Raw genomic sequence first — 19,451 nt, forward strand, 5'->3', positions numbered from 1 at the left:
AACTTTGGGAAAAGGAACTTATATTCTTAACCATAGATGTTATTGATCTATTTTTGTGCATCCCAAGAGACATATAGGGTTAGAATATTTTACAGAGAGTGTTAATAAATATTCTGGATTCAGTTGGGATAAAGTTAAACTGATAGAGGAGTTCATGTCCCTAGTATTGGATCATAACTATATCTATTTCATGTCCCTAGTATTGGATCATAACTATATCTATTTCAAAGGTGAATATTATAGACCGAAAGAAACAGGGAGTAGCAATGGGCATGTCATGTGCTCCAATATTCACCAATTTAGTATTATTGGAATGGGAAACTAGATATGTTCTAGAAAGTCAATATAAGAACAACAAAATATGTTATGCCCGCTATTTGGATGATATTTTCATCGTATGGCGTGTGTGACACAAGTTCCATTGAGAGCTTTATATCAACTATATAGCAACTTTTTGAAATTTACATACACACAGAACAATCAAGGTATATCATTTCTGGATACATATGGTTCACACTTCAATTATGGATTACAGTCAGCTTTATATCAGAAAGCGACTTATAGTAATAACTTCTTAAAATATTCTAGCTGCCATCCAGGAATGCAGAAAAAAGCAAAATCAAGGGGCAATTTATAAGAGCGGCCTGTATGACTTCATGCTATAGTGATATGGTTAAGGAACTAGATTATATAGGTGAACTTTTCCTAAATAGAGGATACCCCAAAAATTGGTAAATGACATCGTGGAGTATGCGAAAAATCAATGGGGTTTAAGATATAAACCCATTTTGGGAACATGTCTAGCTAGTAATGCCAATAAATGGAGAATTTCACAAGAGAACCTGGTCTTAGAGTACAATGGTGAAGTTGAGAATGTTAAAAACATTATTAAGAAGAATTGGAATATTCTTAGAGGGGATGCGGCTGTGTTTAATATAGTGGGTGAAGCCCCGTCATTTGTTTTTAAAACAGGTATGAATTTGAAAAATAGGTTAGTGTCTAAATTCATCCCATTTACATTACATGGAGGCGGTACTAAAAATGTGGTTGTTGCAAATACTGTCTCACTATTCTAGAAGGTGAATGTAATTAGACTCGATAACACTAACAGGACGACTATATATTTTAAGAGGGGTAATTGTAACACAGGACATGTAATATATCTAGCTAAATGTGTCCAGTTTTCTATGTAGTTAAGACCGATAGATTGTTCAAAAATAGGATATATGAGCATAGTTACCAGATCAGGAAATGTGACACCAACAATGCCCTGTATAGACATTAAGCTGACAGTCCAGACTGTATGATGTTCAAGTTTGCTATTTTAGCTATACTAAAACTTAATCCTAGCCTGGGATGGTGATTACAAGACTACATTAGAGGAAAAAGAGGTTAGATGGCAGCTGTTTCTGAATGCCACTAACTACCCAGGAATAAATGAAACAATCACCATTAATCCCATCTTATATAACAGAGCCCTGAGAGTGAAATGAACCATTATGCTTTGATTATAACAAGGTTATTTATTTCATCTGTTATTATAATTTTTGTATAACTTTTTATTCAGATTGCAGTTTTCATACTGGTTGTATGAAGGAGTATAGGGTAATACAAACGGAATTTTTTACATTAGTACTGCTGTATTTTTTTAAGAAATATGAAGGTAATGTGATCATGTGATAGAGTACAGCAATATCATTGGTGTTGTGAACTTTTAAAACTAGTGATTTTAATTGAGGGGGTTAGATTCTGATGAAGCTTGTGGTTATGCGGGCGAAAGTGCTCAATCTTTTTAGCTTCAATAAAATTGTTTGTTTACAACCATTGTGTTGTGACAGAGTTTATATCTGTTCTGGCCTTGGAATGTGTGCTTGTTTCAGTGGTTATATTCTTCTATTCAAATAAATACCCCACTTGGGTATAGGTGACAAACTCACCAAACTGGGCATAGACCCCTACATAACTCTCTAGATTGCTAGCTGGCTCACAGACAGGATCCAGGAAGTCAGTACTGGTGAGACCATCTCCAGTAAGAGAACAGCCACCAGTGAAGTACCTCAGGGCTCTCAGAGGTAAAGGCTAATATCAAGGGCCTTTGGCTGACCAAGTCCGTTGATGACTGAAAATTGGAAGCTATTACAAATTCCCCCATGATACAAGCATCTTTCAAGAAGGTCTAACACAGACAAATGACTGGTGCCAAAGTCACAGATTAAAACTCAATGCCAAGAAATGCATTATAGTGTATTTTGAGAAAACTACCACCCAGGTTAATTACTCTATCAATAAGACACGCCTAAGAGTTGACCCGGTAGTCACATAGCTGGGAACAAATGTAGACAGTAATCTATCCTTTGACCAACATGTGACCATGGCTGTAATACAATCATTGTATGTCATTCAGCTTATAAGTAAGGGCATAGCATCCAGGTCCAAGGAAGTCATAGTGCCACTTTATTCAATCATTATCATCACTGAGTATAATGCCCCCTTCAGCATGTACCTGACCATAGATATGCACTAGTTAGAGTGCCCACATAAGTTCCTTACCAGAAGAATCCATGTTATAAATACATTGTCCTATACAGATTGTCTTAAAGCCCATCAATATAGTAGGTCTCCTACAGGTTACTGAGAGGTGATCCATGCTTGGTATACAAGGAATCTTCAGATCCAGCTCTGATGGACCTTTTGCACATTCACAAAATAAACAGCATCAGAAGCACTAGATGCAAGTATTTCAGTTTTGTTTGTGACATAAATAAGATATGTTAGAAAGACAGATATGTGCCTCAGAGGATTGCCATGCTCCGAATCAGGCTCCTTATCTATGTGAAGCAAAGTCATCATTAACCCTGGTTAGGTATAACACTGAACAATGGTTGGGAAATTGGAAATTCAGCCAAGTTCTAGCTCCTTATGTCTCTGATACACAGAGACAGACAGTAGTGTTCATACTAATACACCTCCACATAACCGCTACAAACTTCTTAACTAATATACTCCTCCTAATAAATACCCATGACACATAGGAACACAATTTGGTTAGGTTGTATGGCAAGGCTTATAAAGGCCCTGGTGGTCATCAGACTAGCGTATACCTCTGAACCTTATTTGCTTATATACTACACAAAGTATACACAATGATGTAATCCTTCTGATGGTCTACTGTATATCAAAATTCAAGTCTAATTAGTTAATTTTCATAAAGCAGATTCACAACTGAAAGCATCTCACATGGTTCTTACCATGCGTGCCTCTCTATTACTAGTCAGGTCTACACAATTCCTTCTTACTCTCCTCTTACTTCAAATATTTCCATAAATTTTCAGTCTTTTGGTTAACAACCCTTGCAATTTCATTGTTTTTGTGCAAGCTGACACTGACATTCTCCTAACTGTACCAAATCATTCTTTATCTTAATAAACACACATAAAAATCTATTTAAAGAGGTAGTTACAAATTATTGTTATATTTCTTTTTACTGAATCTCATTTTATCAAATCACAAATCACTGAAAAAAAATCACTGAAAACACATTTTGTAGAATCACATTTCACAGAGAACTTCATATGAGGCAAATGTACCTTAAAATGTTTTTGCAAGGTGGCAGGCTTTCCTGCACCCTCGTGTGTGGATCTTTGGCCCCACAACCTGTTACTTAAATATACTAACCCCACGGTCACACAACTGTGGAGAAAAGAAAACTAGATGCAGTGAAGGATAAAGACAAAACACACCAGCATGATGTCTACAGTTTTCTGTAAACTGTAATTAAATATGATACAGTTTTTATATCCAATTTATAGTTAAACAAAGATTATGTTAAATATAACTGGTTGGTTACATGGTACAGTGGTAATGCATAATGGGTTATAATAAGGATGTCTGATAAGTGGAGTGCTTTTCCCAATATTCATGAATGAAGTAATGCAGAGGGATAAGATGAAACTGGAAGGTACTAGGTGGGAGATAATAGAAAGATATAAAATGCCAGTATCCCTGTCATATGCTGATTATTTGGTTTTAATGGAAAAAATGGGATATGGATAAAGATTATAATATTAGCAATGTAGAAATAAGAGTAAGGTGGTGGCAAAACAAGTAAGTGTAGTTGGTGTGTATTTCAGGGAGACTGAGATTAAGACATTAAGCATACAATCTAGTTAGACTGCAATTAAGACATTAAGCATACATTCTGGTGAGACTGAGATTAAGACATTAAGCATACATTCTAGTGAGACTGAGATTAAGACATTAAACATACATTCTAGTGAGACTGAGATTAAGACATTAAGCATACATTCTAGTGAGACTGAGATTAAGACATTAAGCATACATTCTAGTGAGACTGAGATTAAGACATTAAGCATACATTCTGGTGAGACTGAGATTAAGACATTAAGCACACATTCTAGTGAGACTGAGATTAAGACATTAAGCATACATTCTAGTGAGACTGATATTAAGACATTAAGCATACATTCTAGTGATACTGAGATTAAGACATTAAGCATACATTCTAGTGAGACTGAGATTAAGACATTAAGCATACAATCTAGTGAGACTGAGATTAAGACATTAAGCATACATTCTAATGAGACTGAGATTAAGACATTAAGCATACATTCTAGTGAGACTGAGATTAAGACATTAAGCATACATTCTAGTGAGACTGAGATTAAGACATTAAGCATACATTCTAGTGCGACTGAGATTAAGACATTAAGCACACATTCTAGTGAGACTGAGATTAAGGCATTAAGCATACATTCTGAAAATCAAGATAAGGTACAGCAACAGCAAAATTGTAGGATAATGAAGATCAAAGGTAATGGAGCTAAGGATGTATTTGAAATATCATTAAAAAGTGTATTTGATTAATTCACATATTAACTTATTCAGTTGGAGAATATATGGCACCAGAAAGGCTATAAAAAATGGATGGGGTAGGAAACTTTTACTTACTCGATGGTTCACAGCTGAACCTCATGAAAACATTAAAATAAGGTACCAGATAATGGTATGTAGATGCTCAACAGTATTTAATTTGGTAACTTTATTATTGTTTTTAATTATACAGTACTAGAGATCTTTGGGAAATAGGAAAATGCTTTGAGAAATGTGTTGAAGAAACAGTATTCATTTTTGGAAAGTGTTAAGCAAATGAAAGGAAAGTACACAAAAACTGAAATTATACAGCTAAGACAAAGCAAAAGATTGACGTGTTGAAGTTGGAAGTAGGTAATATTGAGTGTAACAGGAATGATTGGTATGATTAAGTAATGAAAAATTTGTTATTACGTAGATGCTTGTGAAGGTGGGTATTTAAAATCTGTAGTTTGTAGAAAACAAGTCAAATACAGGGAGATGCATGAATGGTCTGATTTGTTATGGAGTCGTATGACATCTAGACTGCCTGCTAAGGTAAATATGAAGTATAAGAAAAAGAAGAGGCTATAGTTGAAGTATGGTTGTATGGCAGAAAGAAAGCTTGATCGTGTGAAAAAATATAGGATGTTTGAGAAAAGATGGCTGGGGTATGCAGACAAAAATTATTTTGGAGTATTAATTTGGAAATGATAATATATTGAAATTATTTAAATGCAGAAAGAAAAGTAAAATAGCGGACATGATTTTTGGATTGCATTTTGATAACATGTTTATGATTCATATGGAATGAAAGTGTGCCAACCTATTGTATAATAAAGAAAGGGATATGAAAGAGAAGGAAATAAAGTTTTGTCAGTTAAGAAGAAGAAGACAAAGAAGGAGAAGAAATGATATACAGTGGATATAAAAAGTGTGTACACCCCTGTTAAAAGGCCAGGTTTTTGTGATATGAAAAAAAAATGAGACCACAATAAATCATTTCAAAACTTTTCCCACCTTTAATGTGACCTATAGCCTGTACAGTTCAACTGAAAAACAAATCTGTTAAAGGAAAAATATAAAAAATAAAAAAAGTATAATATACTGGTTGCATAAGTGTGCACGCCCTTAAACTAATACTTTGTTGAAGCACCTTTTGATATAATTATAGCATTCAGTCTTCTTGGTTAGGAGTCTGTCAGCACAGCACATCTAGACTTGGCAATATTTGCCCACTCTTCCTTGCAAAAGCACTCTAAATATGTCAGATTGCGAGGGCATCTCTTGTGCACAGCCCTCTTCAGGTCAGTCCACACAGTTTCTCTTGGATTTAGGTCTGGGCTCTGGCTGGGCCATTCCAAAACTTTAATTTTCTTCTGGTGAAGCCATTCTTTTGTTGATATGTATGTAGGCTTGGGGTCATTGTCATGTTGAAAGGCGAACTTCCACTTCATCTTTCTAGTAGATGCCTGAAGGTTTGGGGCTAAAAGTGACTGGTATTTGGAACTGTTCATAATTCCCACCACCCTGACTAAAGTCCCAGTTCCAGCTGAAGAAAAGTAACCCCAAAGCATGATACTGCCAACACCATTCTTCACCATGGGGATGGTGTTTTTTTGTTGATATGAAGTGCTGTTTTTGCGCCAAATGTACATTTTGCAATTGTGGCCAAAAAGTTCAAAATTGGTCTCATCAGACCATAACACATTTTCCCACATGTTTTTTGGGGACTTGATATATTGTTTTGCAAATTTTATCTGAGCCTGAATGTTTTTCTGTGTAAGAAAAGGCTTTTGTCTTGCAACCCTACCCCATAATCCAGAAAAATGGAGAATACGGGAGATTGTTGTCACATGCAGTACACAACCAGTACTTGCCAGAAATTGCTGCAGCTCCTTCAGTGTTGCTGTAGGTCTCTTGGCAGCCTCCCTGACCAATTTTCATCTTGTCTTTTCATCAATTTTGGAGAGACGTCCAGTTCTTTGCAATGTCACTGTTGTCCCATATTTTCTACACTTTTTGATGACTGTCTTCACTGTGTCTCATGGTATATCCAATGCTGTGGAAATTTTTTGTACCTTTCTCCTAACTGATACCTTTCAACAATAAGATCCCTTTGATGCTTTGTAAGGTCTCTGCGAACCATGTTTTTTTTGCTGTAGCAGGCAACTGAGTAAATGTTGGAAAAATCCTACTAGGACAGCTGAACTTTATTTGGGGTTAATCAGAGTCTCTTTAATTGATGGCAAGTGTGTACCCAAGAAGACTGAATGCTGTAATTAAATCAAAAGGTGCTTCAACTAAGTATTAGTTTAAGAGTGTGCAAACTTATGCAATCAGCGTATTGCACGTTTTTTTATTTTTTTATATTTTTTCCCCTAACAGATTTGTTTGTTTTTCAATTGAATTGTACAGGTTATAGATCACATTAAAAGTGGGGAAAGTTCTGAAATGATTTATTGTGGTCTCATTTTTTACATCACAAAAACCTGGCATTTTAACAGGGGTGTGTAACTTTTTATATCCACTGTACGCTTCTTATAAAAATTAAACTATAAAAGGTGTAAACACATATTTTATTTTTCTAAGTATGTAAATATGCAAATATGATGATACAATAAAGAACCCCTACTCTTTTTGATAATTGACATAGGATCTTTCACATCTACCTGAGCTGCCAGCTGCTAACTCAAGCAGATGGGAATTTTGTTTAGCATCTCATCCAAAGTGTAGTGTATTCAAGAATGGAGCTTCTCCCTTATACTGCACTGCATTGTCAGTATTAGAAAATAAATCCAAACACATCAGTAACAGCTTTCAAAAAAAAAATAAATAAATAAATAAGTAGTTTTCTGAAAGAAAACACATTCAAAAGCATATAAACCAAATGTAAACCCAAACTGGGTTAAAACTAGTAAAAAACAAAATGGACAAACCAAAAACGGATGGAAAATTCCACTTTAACCAAACAAAGAATAATCCTCTCAGTAACTAAGCATGCCAGTGAGTGTGAAATTGTACATATAAGGTTTTGGAAAGGTGGTGATGACATTATCCAAACACAAAGGTGAAATTACACATTTATGAATACCGACTATGCTACTTCACTTTACTATATGGACAGTGACTGCTTGAAATTATTTACCCAATGGCATAAGAAAGTAAGGAATATGAAACAAAAGAACTATTTGTGTGATGAAGTGTAGAAGGTATGAATACCTCTTTTGAAAACTCACAGTCTAAATTCAGCTACATATATTTCTCTCTTTCAAGCCTAGCGCACTACTCACCTCCTGGAACCACAAATCCATGACAATCAATAATTAACACCCGGACAGGAAAGAATTCTATTAGGAAATATTAATGTACTCATAGAATGCTGTATCACTGGAAATATTAAGGTAGCTTCTGGTGAACCATACATGTCACCAAACCAGGATTACAAGTCTTCCAGCACTGTTGTGTAAAAAATGCAATGTTTCCATATAGATAATCAATCTTCCTCTTCAGTTAATGGTTGTATGTGCAAACTATAAGAAATGATTATATCCATTTTACATTTCAACAGGTTATAAATAAAATATTTTGTCAGAAAATACGTTTTTGAAAAAATAACATGACTTGAAAGAATTCTCAAGATTACTCACCTCACCAAAACCACCTTTACCAAGCACTCTGTACTGTCGAAAAGTATTTTTTGTAACTGGTTGCCTAAAAAGAAGTTAAAGTAAATTACTATTTGAAAGTTAGTTATAAAAAAATGTAAAACAATTCAATGTTTGAGCAGCTTATACAATAACTGTAACACATAGGTCAACAGAAAGTTAAAGGTTTAACATAAATAATAAACTACTTTTTACAGCTTGTAAATGTTTTCTTCCATATATTATAAATCTGAATCTGACAGCTCAGCATAACTGGTAAAAACAATTAATTAATTAAAAATAATTATTAATGTAGTTTCCCGCACTTCTAAATTGAGAGCCTATTTAAGACTGGTTAATTGATTATATTTTGACTTCTGAAGTTTGCATGTTAGCAAACGAAAAGCGCTTTAAGTTTTTTATTCTGTTTGAATATTAAATCCGTGTGAAGACTCTACAGTCATTTGTACCTGTGTGATTTTACAAGTTTTTTGTGCCTTGGTTCTTACCTAGCTCAGCATGACTGCATATTTAGTGAAACACAATATAACATAAGAAATCAGATGCTTGCCCTGTAAGGAGAAAAACATTTTACGAGGCTGTCTTGGAAAGAAAACTGCACAGGACAGAAAAATGAAAGAGAAAAGAAAATGGATGGAAGTAGAGACTGGCAGGACGGAAGACCATGAAAAATGGGATAGAAGTAAAATAAACTTTTTCATAGATTCAGAAGTTAGTCAGTACATTTAAAAGGCACTGAGAACACATGGAAGGTAATCACAGCACTTTCACAGACGTGCAATAGAGACAGGCAGTGATACTGAGTTCTGATTTTTGACAGCCTAAAAGTAGCCAATGTGGAAGCAGGAAGAGTATGCACAAAACATATTTATCACAAGCCAACTTGTCAATGGCCAGCTAGTTGAGCCCATCTTGTAGATATGACAACCCCTCCCATGGACTATACATTATGGTCAAATACATTTAGTCATTGAGATATGCACACACATCATCTCTGTGGCTCTTCTGGCTTCCTTCTAATATATTGAGCACTCCTTACTCTATAAGAGAAGTGCTGGAGCCTCCAAAGTGATTTACATATATGTGTGTTGTGTGTGTGTGTGTGTGTGTGTGTGTGTGGGGGGGGGTGTCACTGAGTTTTTCTGGTCTGAGTGTGGTCAGCAGAGTTTTGGGATCTGAGTTTGCTAGTTAATCTGAAAGGATGCAGAGAGTAGGTTTTACAGTGTGTGTTCAGAACTGCACATTGGACAGAGTGATCAAATGCAGATAGTATGTGTGTGTGTGTGTGTGTGTGTGTGTGTGTGTGTGTGCGTGTGTAATTATACAGGTAGGTCTTACAGTGCATGTTCAGAACTGTGTGTTGGACTGAGTGATCAAAAGCATGCAGTGCGTGTGCGCATACAGGAAGGTCTTACAGTACGTTTTCAGAACTTTGTGTTGGAAAGAATAGTCACTGGTGAAATGCATCAATATTGAGTGCGCGCACATGTGTGTGTGTGTGTGTGTGTGTGTGTGTGTGTGTGTGTGTGTGTGTAGGCAGAGGTTGCAGTGCAGTGTTAGAGAAAAACTAGGGTGTAAAATGTATGTTAGGTGTGTTTCATGTGCTCTCTGTGAAAACTGTGAGAGGTCTGTGTGCTCTTTATAAAAGGTGTGAGAGGTGCATATGCTCTGTGTGAAAGGTGTGAGAGGTTCATGTACACTGTGTTAAAGGTGTGAGAGGTTCAGGGGATTGAAAGGGCTTACCCACAAGTATGTGTAATGTACATTTTTGTATTTTTATGTTGTGTTAATGTTTTATGGTATATGAGTCAAGTTTGGTGTGTGTTTTTGATGAGTTTTGTGTTGAGTAGCAGGCTTGTTGAGGACAATGCTCTGTTGATGTTTTTTTTTTTTTTTTGTGATAGTTGGTTATTGAAAGACATAATCCACTTGAAGCAATAGGTATAAATTCAGTTCTTTTCAATGAATTATTGTAAGGATGCAATACCTGCTTTCAATGCACTTGTGAAGTAAATATGAACTTTAATGAACATTAGTGGATTTGGTAGAATGGAATTATAGAAGTTATCCCCATATGACTGGGTGAAGTTTGGTACTTAAATCATGGAATAAGTATGGGATATTTTGCTTGGAGCTAATCATGGTTAATGATACTGTATCGACCGTGCCCTGGTCCAGCAATCAAGGAGCCTCAATCCTCACCACTAACACCATGGAGGTCATCTCCTAGAAGAGATGAAAAGATAACTAATACACACAGTAAAGTACAATTTCCCTTAAGTGCACACAGAGATCACAGTCAGTCTGGGCCTGGTTGCTCCCTTGCTCACCAGGTCCCCAAAAAGACTCCCCACTGGCACAGCTATAGAGTCCAGGTCTCAGCCTAACTGAGCATGCTAAAACCTCCAGTACCCTCTCTGTCCAACCAGTGCTTCATGTCCCTGCCAAGTAGCTGACACAACACACACACACTTTGAGATAAGTATTTATACAACTTCACAGACACTCCTGGGAAAGGCTGACACAGATTCTCCAACTGTGCCCCTTTACCCAGACTATACGGTAGTAATTACTGCCACCACCCAGTTAATACTATCAGTTACTAAAAGGCCCTTAAAAGGGTGTCCAATTATTACTGTGCAATGTTAATATCCAATGGTAGTATGACTAACAGTAAAGGCTTACTTTAGAGTGGCCTATTACAATAACCTCTATAAATATGCAATGTACTTTAGAGCTTATCTCTACACAAATCAGCCACAGGTAGAAGGTTTTAAAAATATTTAATAATAAATAATTAAAACACAAGACAAAACTACTACACCACAGAGATATCTAAGAGTTCAGAGATCACACAGAAACATAAAACAATACAGTAGGACAGGTCTGATTTCAAAGAAAAATACCTAATTAATCTTAACTAGCTTTAACTATTTCTACAAGAAATCACAGTGCTAAAACTTACATGTGAGCACAAGGCAGAGTGCTGATAAGTGGATATCCAAGATCAAAATGCTTTTCAGTATCTTGTGAGCAATAGTATTTAAACATTACTAACAAACATGTCTCTAAGGCCCTCCCAAAATTACATCATTTTTGACTCTTAGGTTTTCCCAGTATTCATACTGCATCATCTTAACACCTGGTCTGAGTTCTCAGGCCACAAACTGCATTACTTAGCAATCTAACACCTCCTCAGAAAATTGCAACAATACAAGACAAGACATTTCACATGTATATACTAGCAGAAACCAGAGGAATAAAGCCCCTTCCACATCTAAATTCTAGTCATAAACTTTAGCCTTAAAACAATGGGCATGAAGTCTTCATCCAGCTGCCCTGGAGCCAAATTCTAACATGAAAGGGTACGACATGCTTCACTGGGCCAGTAGAGTGCAATTTTGTCACATTTCACAGTATTCTTTACACTCAAGAAACATGCTTGTATTTTACATTTATTTACAAATGCCAGAATTATAATTCAAATTCTATTTGACTAGGCTGGCAGCCTTCGCCCATCTCTCCCCAATCGTCACAGATACCATGACGATTTAGGATAATATGTACACCGTTCTCATATCAGTGAGAGAACTTTGCAGGATAAGATGACTTTTGCTCACTAGGGAGGCAGTACATGGACTAAAGTGGAAAGAGATATAGATGGGTACACTGAGAGAGTGTTCAGAATGGTCACTTCATAGTGAGAAAGACTTTTGCTAACAATTAAATTTAATGTTGTTGTTGTTTATAATCTCCGACCCCCCTTCCACATACATACAAAAGGTATGAATACTACTGGTTTGCTTTGTCATGTTTTTATTTATTTATATATGGTATTTACCAAACACACTAAGCAGTCAATAATGAATTGATATTGACTGATGCTTGATGCTTTACTACTCATTTTTGCTTATCTCTGTAGTATTACCAAATAAATATATATTTATTTGTTTATTCATTTATTTTTTCTAGCAAAAATAGCTTTTGTTCCCTTTCCTCCTCTGTAAATGGACCCTGCTAGTTGTACTATTCTAGTCAACAAAACAAAGACATATAGATAAATACAAAACAAACTGCTACTTATGAATGAAATTTTAACAAATCACTCCATGGATAATTTTTACAGATTTTCAACATAAACATTAGCTTATTTTTTACAATGAATTTTATTTCAGTCTTTCTCATTCTTCAACTATAAAGAACAGAATGATCTCAGATTTCCTACAGCAGAGCCATGGATCTCATTTTTTGTTTTTTTTTTTTTGTTTTAGCTTCTGTTATTTTTATTCATCATTTCTGTCTTGTGCTGCCCTATAAAATAATAAGAGGTAATTGATGTTACATCTGTTTACTCAAGAGGAATGGCTGTCTGCTGGCAGGAACAGGTATGTGATTGCAGGGGATCATATTTTCACTTCAGGTAGATCTCCCTATAGCCTTGTCCTCTCCAAAAGGACAGCAGTACAAGGGAGTTGCTGCACTCCTGAGGTGGCACCTGGGCAGGACATTAAACCAAGTTTCTATAGGCCTGCACTAGTAGAAATTAAGGTGGACATTAAAGATACCATGGCATTTGCCTGATGAACAGCAGGAGAAATCATTCAGTGTCCTGGAGAATTAACTGTAAATACCTTCCTGAGCGGTAAATGAGAATGGACCAGAGTAAATCAGTGCACTCACTCTCAATGAAATACATACATACATACATACATAAATATATAATGGGCAGCGCAGTGGTGCAGAGGATAGCACTGACGCCTCACAGCAAGAGATTCACCTGTTCGATTCTCAGCTAGGGTGCCTTCTGTGTGGAGTCTGTATGTCCTTCCCACATTAGCATGGGTTTCCCCCAGATACTCCGGTTTCCTCCCACATTCCAAAGACATGCGTCTCGAGTGTTTCTCCCTGGGCCTCCACTGAAAATGGGCTCTGTCCCAGTCATCCCAGTAAACAAATGTTAAATAACTAATAATAATAATAATTATTATTATTATTTAATTTTTGGAAGAATTATTTGATATACTGGAATATAATTAAATTCATAAAGACACTTTTTCCAGCTGCACTTTAACATCAGTTATATTCAGTACGCTCTGTTTCACAACCTAATTTTAGTAACATTTTCTGCCGCAGCACCTTCCAACATAATTCAAGTTCTTTTTCTTAGTAGTCTGAAATTTATGCCATCTCATGAAGATACTTCATTGACTGTTAAAGTTTCCCAGGTAAATAAACACACAATCTATCTAATGCTCTTGCTGATGTCCATCATTTACAAATACTGGTGGTATGTGAGTACTCAACATACTCACTCATCTCTGAGAGTAACTTCTAAATTGTACTCAGGATTCACTCATCTGTAGCTCTGTATCCAGTGGAAAAAAACTTTGTAAAAGCCATGACTTACACTAACATTTCTAGCAAATAGTTCAGGGGAGTACTCATGCTAAAGTCCACAAACCACCAAAATGAACAAGATTTTTTTTTTTAGAAAAAAAATGAAAATCTAATAAAAGGTGAATTAATGCCTAAACCTTTGCTTATGTATGTACACACACACATATTATATTTATATATATATATATATATATATATATATATATATATATATATATATATATGAATATACTATAAATAAATGAATTGTTAAAACAAATTATGCTTCAATGATAATTTATATCAGACTTAGCTTTCATAGACTACACTAAACCACTGGAGGAACAAGAATATAAAAACATGTTTATTGAAATTAAATGATGAAATTATTGTCACTTGTCTTTTATCACTCAATTAGCAAACTATTTCTACTATTTATAACCCCTTACAAATAAGGTTCATATTACACACCAGTAACTCCTCCACACAGGCTCAGTCTTGCACAGTCCTTCCAACAACAGACTGCAAACTGTAAGTCACATTTTGCCAGGTTTTCATTTCACCCATACAAACAAAAGCTTTTCCTGATCACTCTTATATTAGATCCACCATAATCCCTGACTAGACATCCATCCAGCCAGCCACACAGGAACCTCAGTCTTCTGTCAGATGCCCTATTATGACCCACAATGAACCTCTGACTAAACAACTAGTCTTCCAGGTTCCATTCTTTTATACAGGCTTGAATGGAATTCATTATGCCTTTTAATATAACAGCTGTCTGACTAACTCTGACGGAATGCGAGAACCCCAGATGTATTTAAAGGCATGTTCTACTTCTTTCACATGCAAACACACAATTTGTCACAGCTACTCATCTCCCATCACAAAAGCAATGGTTTTGTTCTTGCAAGACCTGGACAGCCCATCAACAATTTTATTAGCTAGCCACAGTCCCTACCTAATAGTGTGCTGCAAGAGTTAGAACAGAAGCTTTTCTGGGTTGGGGTAAAGGAAGCAGCTGCCCAAAGTGTCAGGTGTTGGTTCTGATGTGGTTTATTACAGTACTGGCATTCAAAAATGAATAGTACTTTGCCAATACTGTATTAGTAGTCACAGATTAACTGCTGCATACATGTTACTCAAACTGTAGTTGGCTGTTCGGAGAGATGACTTTTTCCCCTTCTTGATGGAGAGTTCAGGGGTGCTCACCAGACTGGGAACTGCACTGCATTGCATGCCAGACACGTTAAATGGCTCTGGATGTGATGCTCAGTGCCCAGTGGCACAATAATTTCAGTTTGCAATCTTTTTGTTTATGCAGCAATTGCAATGAAGCATAATGACTTACTAGGTTAAGGTGTCTACACAGAAAGTAAGATTTTAATGAAAAGAAGGCACCTTTCACAGCCACATCCCTCCACCTTTATGGCTTAATTATTGACAGTTATACCACAGATGGTGCTCTTCTTCCTGATAATCTTGAGACAACACTCCCAAATTCCCCTGTGATCCATCCATATACAAGTTAAATTCCTTAGGAAAATCAGGACTTACTAATACTAACATAATGTTCAGAACATAATCTTATCTTCACTTTCTTAAAGCTTTAGATTCCGGAAGAAAGCACTGCACTTGAATGGGAGGTTTTCCTTTTGTCAGACCTGTCAAAGGACAAGTAATAACAGATGCATAATTAGATACAGATTTTCTGTAGTATCCTATTAGTCATAGCAAAGCCTTCATCTGTGTTATAGTAGAGGGTGCAGACTATTTTTTGTGGTCTCTGTTTTCTTCAAGTTGTAGCTTTACCACCCTCTTCCAATAAAGTATCCCAGATATTTGGCTTCTGCCATACTACTTTTAGGATTTGTTGTCAAGCCTCCCTGTTATCTAGGTAAGCAGTTGCATGTCATGAATGGGGATTTAGTACTTTATTCATCAGTGTCTGAATGGTGGCTGGAGTGCCATGTAGGCTAAAATGGTAGCACTGCAAAATTAAATAGAGTTTCAGGGGATACAAAGGCTGTTTTTTCTTTAGCAAAGTGGGAAAACAGTATCTGCCAAAACCCCTTAATGTGTGAAGTATTTGTTCTTTCATGGGTTCTCTTTAAATTCATCAGTTCTGGACATGAGACAGCTGTTAAACATTGAAATGCTATTCACTTTCCAAAGGTCATTATAGGCAACTAGAACTACTGGTTTACTCTCCTCATTCGGCGAAATCGCTATTATTCCTAGTTTGGGCATCTTTAGAACTTCTCTTACCGACTGATTCCATGAATCGGGTATTCTGTAAGGGCCCAGTCTGACATTCCTTCCCAGTGTTGCCTCTATATTATGTTCCTTCAGTTTAGCTCCCCCAGGAAGTCTGTGAACAGTCCTTTATTTCTCAACAGAAATTGTCTTATGTAGAGGGTGGAGCTAAGATGGCACAGAGGTAACAGCTCTTTTTAGACCTCTGCAGTACATTATAATTTCTGACAGGACAATTTATTAATTCATTATATTTTTACTATTATATTCTAAAGTTTGCTGCAGTTTTGTAAAAAAATTCCTGTTGAATTACTCAAAGGAATTTCTCTCATATACTGAAAGATGAGTAACTCAAAGAACAACCATCTTGATTCTGCTATTAAGAAGAAATTCCATCTGGTTACAACTCTTCAAGAATTAATTATTTGAAAACATGGTTTCCAAGAAAATCTTCAAGATGTTAAAGAAAACAATCTAAAACAAACTAATATTTTTAAAGTCATATTTCAACAGCTTCAAGCAAAAGTCTCAGATATAGAATGTGCTCTAAATAATATTGAAAGGAAACTTAAAGAAAATGAACTTCAAACAACATCACTAGAAAAGCCACAATTCCTGGTTGTTGGAGAAACTGGATGACTTAGAAAATCGAGAGAGAAGGAACAATATTACAATATTTGGTCTGCCAGACAGGGGGGGGTGATATGGTCTCTTTTTTAACTACCTGGATTCCTAAGATACTTAATCTGCAAGAAAGTTTATCTTGTTTTATTTATTTCCTTAAGATTTGTTTACCAGGAAAGTCCGACTTGGAATGTAGCCAATAATCAGCGGAGGCCCAGGGAGAAATGCTCCATATGCATGTCTTTAAAATGTGAAAGAAAACCACAGCACCTAAAAGAAACCCACATGAACACAAGGAGGACATGCAGACTCTGATAGAAGGCACCCCAACTGAGAATCGAACCAGAGAACCTCTTGCTGTGAGGCAACAATGCAACTGCTGCACCACTGCTCCAGCCAGAATGGAATAGAAAGAACACATAGATTGACTGGGAAATCATCTACTTCTAACATCACAGCTAAACCTAACATAGTCAAGTTTTTATCCTGTTTAGATGAAGAGCTACTAGTTAAGTCTGCTTGGTCAAAAACCCCAATAAAATTTGGACAGTCGGTTATTAGATTTGACAATAACTATTGATCCAAAACTATGGAGCTTAGAAGAAAAACATGGTCATTAATTAAACATCTTAAATTAAACAATACCAAAGCACATCTTGTCTTTCCTGCAAAAATAAGACTTCAGTTGTCTACTAGCACTAGGACATTTTCTACTACTGAAGAGACGCTTTATTTTATTAAAAATAATAACATAATTTCTCTTCTGGAAGACATGGACTGGATATCCAACTCCTGAAAGATCACAAGAAAAAAACACTTGATCAGATGTTAAGAAAAAGAAACAAAAGACAGATTCCTCTAAAGATGTAGCTATTAAAAATAATATATAATAATAAAATTTGTTTTATGTCATTATCAAAAGTGATATTGATTATATTATAATCTTTCTTCAGCTAGATATCATGTAAAGTCTTTTTTTATTTGTTCACTCTTCCTAATCATTCTTTTGTAATGTTATCAGCATTATTGTAAATTAAACATACATTTTCCTCTCTTTTACTACTATTATATTATTACTATATTTTCTTATCAGTAAATGTGTTCATTTCTGTCCTCTTTTTACCTCACTTTCATTCACAGGTACCTGCATAATATATATATATATATATAAATATATATATATATATATATATATATATATATATATATATATATATATATATATATATATTCTGCTTTAAAACAAAAATATAAGAAGAGAGGGGTACTGGTAAAGAACTGTATCTATACATAGATGTATTTAATTCTAAATGGCGTTAAATTATTATTGTTTTTTTTTTTTTTGCTTTTGTTTTATAAAATATTTCTTTAATACAACTTTAGTTATACAGGAAGTAGGAGGGCTTTACTTTAAACTAAGTGTTTACTTCTTTCTCAGCTTTCTTTTAAACCTGAGAATAGACATTAAGACTGTATTTTTGACATCTGTCAATTGCTTTCTTCAGTTCTGGATTAAGTTTCAGAAGTAAGAAAGAAAAGCCTTTGTTAAGCATTCACATGCCTCGTGAAGTACATGGGAGTTTCATGAGAGACGGATGGTGACTTGATGTGTTCGTGCTTCTGAATTTAAAAGGTACGTATATGTGTTTTCTGTTTCTTGTCTCTTGTCCCACTTTTGCTGATAGTGTGTCTTCTTGGTGATTTGGGTGGATTTTGAAAGGACTGGATGAGAGAATTGTGTTCTGTTTCTGCGAGCAGTGCTTGAAGTGAGGTGCTGGTTGGTGCTGTGTGTGACAGTTGGTTTAGAGTAGTGCATTTGAAGGTTGAAGTCTTGGGCTTGAGGATGAGTTGTCCTGCTGCTTGGATGTTTTTGAGATGGAGTGCCATGACAGAGATTTTGGACTTATGCAGTCTATGTCTGATGTAATTTAGATGGAATACGGCTGGTTTTCTTTTCTTCCTGAACTGATAATTATGAATGGTGTAGTTATTTTGCTAGTGGTTGACAACAGGGAGCATAGTGGTTGACAACAGAGAGCAAAGACAGGTGTTAAGAAATGCATTTCAAGTTGGAGTGTGTAATTTGGTGGGGGGGGGGGGAGAATTGTGTGCGAGCAAGGTTGAGATAAGCTGTGCTCCAATGCACACTTCCGACATATAGCTCAGTGTTTTGTAGTTACAGTAAAAAGAGTAAAACTGTATATAGGAAAGAAGTGTTTCATATGAATACTTGTTATTGAAGCAAAATATATTCAGTTATGTTGCTTTTATTATGATGGATTTGATGTTGAGAAAATCTGATTGCTTTGATTTGGTGCCAATGATTACAGTTTTGATTCCAATTAAAGATGAAGTCTAGCACCTTTTTTGTAACAACTTGCAGTTTTGGAGTACATGTATGACTGACAAAGCTTTAATACATTGCAGCTAAACATTTTTCATTTGCTGTAATTGCAAACTTTCTTAAATTTCTCAAAGAAAGAAAGTCTCCATAATTAAATATAACTGTTCTACTACAAACTTTCAATATTTTGCAGTGTTTGGGCTCCTAAGGAAAAAACAAAAGGCAAATTCTATTAATTTACCAGCTGCTCATGCTACACTGCATAGATGATGTACTTGGAGCCAATGCTCTGTTATTTAGTTTTCAACAATAAA

At 35.6% G+C, this 19,451-nt stretch overlaps 1 protein-coding gene across 1 annotated transcript in view; it reads right to left on the reverse strand.

Annotated features, from left to right (window-relative positions):
* GRK5 (G protein-coupled receptor kinase 5) overlaps positions 1-19,451 on the reverse strand; it is a 1,993,659-nt gene that overhangs the window by 334,702 nt on the left and 1,639,506 nt on the right. Inside the window, exon 7 of the mRNA XM_044056079.1 lies at positions 8,520-8,583. Coding sequence (XP_043912014.1) covers positions 8,520-8,583 — 64 coding nt within the window. The remainder of the gene's footprint in view (positions 1-8,519; positions 8,584-19,451) is intronic.

This window comes from Protopterus annectens, chromosome 14.part0 (genome assembly GCF_019279795.1).
Source record: "Protopterus annectens isolate FY-2018-M chromosome 14.part0, PAN1.0, whole genome shotgun sequence".
NCBI classification, from domain to species: domain Eukaryota; kingdom Metazoa; phylum Chordata; order Ceratodontiformes; family Protopteridae; genus Protopterus; species Protopterus annectens.